Source organism: Abramis brama, assembly GCF_963993115.1.
Source record: "Abramis brama genome assembly, chromosome: 24".
Classification (NCBI taxonomy): domain Eukaryota; kingdom Metazoa; phylum Chordata; class Actinopteri; order Cypriniformes; family Leuciscidae; genus Abramis; species Abramis brama.
The window spans coordinates 29,011,855-29,020,788 of NC_139986.1; the positions used below are offsets into that span (position 1 = coordinate 29,011,855).

Genomic DNA, 8,934 nt, shown 5'->3' on the forward strand with positions numbered 1-8,934 from the left:
TGATACAGAACACCAGCCTGCTGAATCAGAAGAAGAAGCTGGAGGGAGATAATACTCAGCTTCAGACTGAGGTTGAGGAGGCAGTGCAGGAGTGCAGGAATGCTGAGGAAAAAGCCAAGAAGGCCATCACTGATGCTGCCATGATGGCAGAGGAGCTGAAGAAGGAGCAGGACACCAGTGCTCATCTGGAGCGCATGAAGAAGAACATGGAGCAGACCATCAAGGACCTGCAGCACCGTCTGGATGAGGCTGAGCAGATCGCCATGAAGGGTGGAAAGAAGCAGGTCCAGAAACTGGAGGCCAGGGTAAGTTTCTGAAACTCAGTTCTTAATGCATTTTCTATTCATACATTTTGTAAAGACGATTATTCATGAATATTTATGTTCAGAGTCTGTAATTTAGGAGTCAATTTATAATCATTTTCTGTTTCGGTAGGTGAGAGATCTGGAAAATGAGGTGGAGCTTGAACAGAGAAAGGCGAGCGAGTCTGTGAAAGGAGTCCGTAAATATGAAAGACGCATCAAGGAGCTCACCTACCAGGTCACATTCTTTGACAAACATAATTGCATTTTTATTCATGCCATAATTCATACCAGATAACAGTGAAGTTACTTATTATCCTGTTTGCAGACTGAAGAGGACCGTAAGAATCTGGCTCGCCTGCAGGATCTGGTGGACAAACTCCAGCTGAAGGTCAAGTCCTACAAGAGATCTGCTGAGGAAGCTGTAAGTAAACTATGTCACTCAGATATTGAAGTATTGCTGTCTCTGTGTTATCTCTAACAGTATGTTTTGTCATTGTGTTTTTAGGAGGAACAGGCTAATGTTAATCTGGGCAAGTTCCGTAAGATTCAGCATGAGCTTGATGAAGCAGAGGAGAGGGCTGATATTGCTGAATCTCAGGTCAACAAACTTAGAGCCAAAGGTCGTGATTCAGGTTCCAAGGTAAAATATTTTTATCCAATTGACCCTTCGCTAAGCCCCGCCCTCCTTAGTTACTGTTGCTACGCCTGTCAAGCTTTTGCGCCTGGCACGTCTATTACAGTATGTATGCAGCGGTTTCAGACATTCCCAAGGAGATAATTAGTCATTTTTGGCGAACAGGTGAAATATCTGAGAGAGCAAGACAAAAGGGACTGCAGTATGCATTCGAGGGCTATATCCACGACATAATATGCAAACGATTAGAGAATAATTTCATCAAAATTGAAGCTATAAAGCCTAACAGTTATAGGTCCCAGCCCAGCGCAAGCAGCAGCCGCCTCATACGCTGACCATTCAAATGGGAACAGCTATGTTCGTGCACAGCAGGGTGAGTGAAATTTGAAAATCTAATATTTATAAATCAAACAGCTTATCCATAAGTATTGTGGAATAAACACAAGACATTAGCCTGACCACTTTGCAATGACAACATTCTCCCGCTTATATTTTTAGTGCGCCAGGCTACTGCTCAGTGCTCACACGCCGTGGGTCACATAAGTGACTAACGTTACTGTTATGAACTGATTAAGTTTGCATACCAACCTTTTCCTTGGAGATCTCCGGCAAGCCCCCTGATGTTCCCTCCTTTTACTAACTACCTTTTACTTTTACGTTACTAGAACTAACACAAGGAGAGTCGCGATCGGATTGGGGTAGAGCGGCCGTCGATTAACAAAATGCTGAAATATATTTTTAAGTAACGCAAGTTATGTCAGTGAGCCTCCGTCTTGCCTTTAATCACACTTGATCCACGAGCTGAACAATAACTTTATTCTAGAGCTGCTATAAAGCCAAAACACTTTACTTTTAATTTCCTATTATCAATGTAAAGCTGCTTTGGAACAATCTACATTGTTAAAAGCGCTATATAAATGAAGATGACGCCCGGCATTTCTCCCCTTGGGTTTTAGGTTTCGGGAAAGGAACAAAATCCACCACCCCGTCCAAACTTTTAGGATACCGGGTATAGGGTTGTGCCGATAGACGATAGTATCGTGTATCGACGATAGACAGAGATATCGCCGATGGCAGATGCCTTTGACGATATCAATACGATAATTGGCTCGTTTTTCCATTAATGTATTAAATCATTATTATTATTATGAAGCTAGTATAGTTATTAAATTAATTAGGAACTACAATTATATTTGCCTTGCCTAAATTCATAACGACATCACCACATAACCACACTTGCGCCATATCACGCGCGTATGAGGACTCCTCAAAGAAAATGTTTTTAAAACAGACAAAACAAAAACTACATCCCACAACGAAATTTCATTGCAAGGTGATCCATTCACAAATTGTCAAGAGTGCTTTATAATTTTTATACAGAGCCTAGATGAAGACGCGGCATCGTTGTTCGTCAGTAGGCCTATTTTGTTTCCATAGCACATTAACAAAATATTTAATGACACGAATAACACTAAAAACAATACAATTACAAAATATTAATTATAATAATAATATCAATAAAATGATATAGGCCGCCTAGGCCTAATAAAAGTCTTTAGTTCACGAAGCATCTGTGAAACTCTGCCATCTGTGAAAATCAAGCAACTTCAAACTTGTTTAACAAGAAATATTCTTCTAATTTTTTCGCTGTCAATAATGTAAGTCCACAAGAGAAATATTCAGCCAGTAAATTAAGATAGTTGCTGTAGCCTACCGTTATCCACCGTCGACTCTGAGAGAACGCGCCGTTAATGCAGCGAAAGCTCAGTCCGTTTCTGCTTTCGTTTTCAGGGATTGAGCGCGTTTACATGCACGTTATTAACTCGATTATGCTGAATAAACTGACAATGCATGTGGTCATGTAAACGCATTAACCCGTTTTCCTTTATCAGAGTCAAGTCATAGGTTTAAGTCGGCGTATAACCGATCGACTTTTAGATTTTTGCCTCTGATTTCTCCTGGCATTTAAAACACCTGCGTTATTGAAGTGCGGTGCGCATGTGAAGTGCATCCAGACAGAGAGAGCACTGGTAGGAGGACATATATCGCAGACTCCGACTCTTTCTTGAATCAAGAAATTAAAACGTGTTCACATCTCGTCAAACAGTCAAAATGCTGCATATCTGTAACGGCATGAGAGGATAATGTGTGTCCGTAAATTTCCCGCTGACATGTTGAAATACTCCGAGTCAGATACAAGAATGATTAGGATCTTTTTTTTACCTCACTATACCAGGAAATAACCTGATTTAGCCTATTAATAAACACTCCACCTTTGCTAGCAAAATAGAAAAAAGATTCTCATTTAAAACGAAGTAATAAAAACAAGCAAATTGATGAGTAAATAAGCAAGTTAATAATCAAATAAGTAAGCCCCGCCCCCTCACGATAATATCGTGTATCGCCGATCTCACAGGCTGACGATAGGACGATATGAAAATGGAGCATATCGCGCAACCCTAACCGGGTATCAGATTTGCACAATCCATACGCACAACGCTTCGGCATGTTTCCCTCGCTCAAAGCTTGCCAGACCTCCCGCGCCTAGTTACGGTTGCTAAGCCACGATTGGCCATTGGCGGTTTTCGGGCGTGGCTTAGCGAAGGGTCAATTAAATATTGGAATTTAGTACAACATAGATTGCAATGACGCTTACATTCTCTTTTTGCTCTTTTATTACAGAAAGGACACGATGAAGAGTAATCCTCCACTATAATTCTGTGTGCTGTGAAGCCATGTTCATGTACTGGTTCTGATGTGGCATTAAAAACTGCAATTATGAATTCTTGTGTCTGTGGCTTTCCTTCTCATTTCTGTTCCATCATTTAGTCTCATCATGTAAATGCAGTGCAAAAGGGGGATTAAAGGTGTGGTGAAAAAAGTTATAAATACTGAGGTACTGAGAGTAAGCTCTACACAGTTTTGGGTTTCATATATTTGATGAACAAAGCAAGCTAATTTCACTATGGAAACACTGATTTATGGTTCACAAAATTAAAATAAGCATCTTTCTAATTTTGTGTTCTCTTCACAAGTTAACCAGAGAGAAAAATGTCCTAAAATAAAAAAAATAGCAATGGTTTATGATCTATGCACCAAGTGTATCCATAGTAGATCATTTTCAGCACAATGCGCTCATAGCCATAAGTTCTATGGTGCACAGAAATTAGCTTGGAACCAGTTATAATGCTACATTCCACAACGATTACATGTCTCGTAATGATGATCCAATCTATTTTGGGAAAACGTGCGCTTCATAGTAATGTATCAGATAGACAAATTATTACAAAGAAGTATGCCAGTCATTTATTATGATAAGCACACATTTTTTTAAATATCATTTATATTTGTGTTATACTTTTAAGTTAGTAAGTGGTGTTAAAAATTGCGCAAAATGAGCCAAAAATGTCCGCCCGACGTATCTGCTTTATCTAAAACTTAAGAATTATTTGTGATTTTGTGGAAAACTTTTTACTGAAAAAAAATTATTACTCATTTCTGCCTATGTATAGGCTAGTCTACCTAAGTTTTCCACACAGTAAAAAGTGGCAAGTGTTCTTTTAAGGAGCTATATTGTTAGCTGAACCCTTAAAATCAACTAACCTAATGTAGTCATTTTAATTCAAACATGATAATTATATTTTTGACTTGAGTCAAACAAGTTAATTTACATGTTACCACATTAAGCCGATTTTCGTTTAAAAAAAATTTGTGTACCATTTTTTGTCAAGCAAAATAAAATCTAATCTACTGATTTTCAGTGAAAAACATGATTTAATTTCACCGAATCATCATGGCTTTACACCGACAGATTTTTTTATAGGTTAGATCAAGACCGTTGGTGAGGATAGTCGAAAGAGAGAACATTTTCACTTCGAAAAAAGATGGTTAGCACATTTATTTGTAAGCTGACCTGGACAGCTGTGCTGAATTAATATTCAGTGTTTGCCATGTGACAACACTTTAGCATACAGTATGAACTGTGTAACGTTACTTGGCAGTAAGCAGTAAGTTAGTGATCCGTTTCTAACACAGCCTGTGATTCAAATTAAGGACATCAACAGTGTCGATCACTGGCACCAGACGAATAAACATATAAACGCGCAATGTTTTACCATTTTGTGACATCAATTTTGTCCAACATTTATATCGTATGTACGTTACCTTACCTTAAATCGTGATCTGTGTCCTAAATGAGCTCAGGAGATGCGTTTCCTCATTTACTTTGACACTTGTGGATTTTCCTCAAGTGAAAATAGCCTGTGATAAATATATTTGTTTCAATAAAAAAAAAAATTATAGAATATTCTCAGGTTAAATTTGTAACTTATACTAAACACAGCCAAATCACGGGTCAGTTTAGGCCTAACGTTAAGTAAAATTCACGTCTTTATGGCGATCAAATAACCATGAATATGTCACCTCATCAGTAGCACTGTTAGCAACATTATACAACTTAATTAAGCACTTTATTAACCGCTTATTTAGTTCTAAGCAATGAAACATGGTGTAAATACATACCGTGGACACGTCTGACAATTGTGTCTGCAAGCATCATCTGAATAAAAACGAGCTGTTAAAATGTAAAACTGTACAAAAATGAACACCAATATTAGGTTGAATTTAAATATCAACACAAGTTATGTACTTTAAGAATTATAAAAAGTATTAAATCGTCAAAATCAAGAAGCTGAGGAGAAAATTCAGCGACGGTTGGAAATTCCCGCTCTCGGATGACGCAGCTGCCTGACGTCACGTGATGGACAATTATTGCATTATTTTTTTATTTTTTTATTATTACATAAATTAATTATCGTAAATACGAGTTTAGAAGTTAAAAATTGGACATGAATAAATAGGCAATAATAAACCTAATGCCCTGATTCCCATTCTTTCCGACAACAACCACTTGAATGCAACGAGCTCATAAAAACTTCAGAAGTGTGAAGTAGGACATTTCCGATAGCACGTGACATAAATCAGCATTCATACAAGTACTAAATTAAATTAATAGCTTGCGAGCTGAAACTATTGTCTTCTATTGCGTTTACTTTGTCTCATGATGAAGTCTGCATCATTGATTCTGTACATTTCCTGTTTATTAGGCTACTGGAAAATTGTTTTGAAACATAAAAGCAGTGTAAGGTGACTTAATTGACACTTAAAATACTGAATGTTTGTTTGTGCATGATATTAATAACCACAAACAAAGGTTATTCAGCCCTCCAACCACTAGAGGGAGCCCAGCTACCCAAAACACACAGCAGGGGTCAATAGGACAGATGTGGGTGAGATGCTGATGATGCAGAGCCAGGAGTGTGTGCTTCACTATATAAATCTAAAACTTGCATGGGGACTCAATATGGCTGACATGAAGGACCAGTTCTTCTTCTGCTTAAATTACTTCAATTAGTTCTGTTGCTTTACAAAATTAAGATTGTAATCAGACTGGTTGATTTGTCCTGAATGTTTTGGTCACTATACATTTCTTATACTGTTATTCTAAAATGAAACACTAGACTGGTTCTGTATATCCATGCAGAGAACAAAGCAAAACATTAAAACAGAGTAATCAATAAAATCATGACTAAAGAACCTCACTAATATATAGTCAAGATTTTAAGTGGATCAAAAAAGTTAATCAAAGTTGTCTTATACAAGAATTGTAGGTATTGGTATTGTTCATAATTCATGTATAACTTTGATGAAAGGTTTTGATCCACTTCAAATGTTGACTACTGTATATCAATTAATCGGTCGACTACCATGTGGAACTTAACCTTCAATTTCAACATGACTTATAATTATGAGGATGAATTGAATGGCAGTGAATAAAAACACATGCAAATTGATCTGCCTATCAATCATTAAAATGCATGTTTATGAGGCTTTACACCAAAGACTTTACATCCTGTCTGGACAGTCTTGGATTTCAGCAATATATAAACTTTCCCACACACCATTAAAGGACATATTTTGGATTTAATCTGCTGTTCAGGTGTCACACCTGTTAACTGTAAAGCATATTATTTCCCTTTTTCTGACCATATGCTGCTCTTGTTCAGTGTTAATCTCTCACTTTCCAAATCTAATCTTATAACATTCCAAATTAAGGATATCAACTTGGACAATTTATCCTTAGCATCACTAGCTTTCCCAGTACCAACAGTTTTTCTACCCAGGATGGACTTCTCTCTCACTACAACAATAACCTTCATAACCTCCTTAATAACCTTGCTCCACTCAAAACCAGGACTATTTCATTTACTCTCTCTGCACTTTGGTTTACTCCCACTCTTAGAAAATTAAAAACAAAAGGATGACAACTTGAAAGACTTTACAGTAAAACCAGTCTCATTGTGCACAAGGAAATGTATTCAAACCACATTCTTCTTTACAAATATTTCTAAAGCTAAAACCACTTATTCTGGTTTAATCAGTTCAAGTAAAGGAAATTTGAAGTGAAGGAAGGCCCTTTTTTCCCTCATCACAAACTTCACAACAACTCGGGATCAACTTCCTCCTCACTTGTACTCTTCTGATTTTTGTAATACTATATTATAATTTTTCTCTTTAAAAACTGAACACATCCACCAGCAAATTATGTCTACTTCTGGTCCGAACTCACCTGTCTCAGTTTAATTTGCTCCCACCCATTTACTCTCAGCATTTACCTAACCCTCAGTAAATGAAATCTCCGAACTCATTCAAAAATCCAAATCTTCAACCTGCAGATTAGACCCTCTTCCTACTCTTCCCATGTCCCTTTTCTGTCCCCTCTCATTACACACATCATTCACTCTTCTCTTACCACTGGAATTGTTCCTTCTTCTCTTAAAACAAATCTTCCATTCATCTCCAAAATTCTTGAAAAAATAGTTGCTGCTCAACTCCATACTCATCTTTCCTACAATAATCAATATGAACAATTCCAGTCTGGTTTCCGTCCTCTTCACACAGAAACAGCGTTCCTTAAAATCACTAACGACCTTCTCCTAGCTGACTCTGGTTAACTATCCATTCTTCTTCTGCTTGATTTGAGTGCGGCCTTCGATACAATTTCACACACCATCCTTCTAGACAGACTCTCCTCTATTGGTATTACTAACACACCTCTTAACTGGTTTTATTAATATCTCTCAGGCCACACTCATTCAAATCATTCACCTCTCATTCGGTCCCTGTGATCACAGGAGTGCCCCAGGGCTTTCTCCCATTATTTATCTTCTCCCCCTTGGTTACATCTTCCGTAAATATCAGATTCACTTCCATTGCTACACAGATGACACCCAGCTCTATCTTTCAACCAAACCCAATTCAAAACTTCCACCATCTTCCCTTACTAATTGTCTTCTTGACATAAAATCAAATTTCCTCAAATTAAATACCAATAAAACAGAATTGCTTCTTATAGGTACAACATCAACATTAAACAAATTCCATAATTTTTCTATTCCCATTGATAGCTCCTTCATCTCCTCCTCCCCTCAGGTTAAGAGTCTGGGTGTCATCTTCAATAGCACCCTATCTTTTAAGTCTCATGTTAATAATGTTACCCGGTCTGTTTACTACCCTCTTTGAAACATCAACCGTCTACGTCCTTTCCTCACGCCTTACTCCACTGTCATCCTTGTTCATAGTTTAGCCACCTCTCGTAGATTACTGCAATTCCCTTTTGTTTGGCCTCCCGCATAAAACCCTCCATAAACTTCAACTGGTCCAAAATTCAGCTCCTCATATATCACTTGTACCCCCTCTATTCATCACATCACTCCCATCTTACAACAGCTCCATTGGCTCACCATCACTTATCATATCAACTATAAAATACTTCTCCTCACTTTTAAAGTCATTCATAATCTTGCCCCTTCGCACCTCTAAGAATACCCGCTCGCTCTCTTATCCTCTTCTTCTATCCATTTTACTGTTCCCCGTGTACGTCTTGTTATGGGGAGCATAGTATACTACTTTTTCTATTTTTTATTGTCATACTAT

General features: G+C 37.7%; 1 protein-coding gene across 3 annotated transcripts in view; it reads left to right on the top strand.

Annotated features, from left to right (window-relative positions):
* LOC311075863 (myosin-7-like) overlaps positions 1-3,722 on the top strand; it is a gene marked incomplete at its 5' end in the record, with an annotated part of 135,647 nt that extends 131,925 nt beyond the window's left edge. For all 3 annotated transcript variants that reach the window (XM_084103518.1, XM_084103517.1, XM_084103519.1), the window contains 5 exons: positions 9-305; positions 436-540; positions 631-726; positions 811-945; positions 3,622-3,722. In XM_084103518.1, coding sequence (XP_083959644.1) covers positions 9-305; positions 436-540; positions 631-726; positions 811-945; positions 3,622-3,642 — 654 coding nt within the window. In that variant the 3' untranslated portion in view covers positions 3,643-3,722. The remainder of the gene's footprint in view (positions 1-8; positions 306-435; positions 541-630; positions 727-810; positions 946-3,621) is intronic.
* Between the last annotated feature and the right edge of the window lie 5,212 nt (positions 3,723-8,934).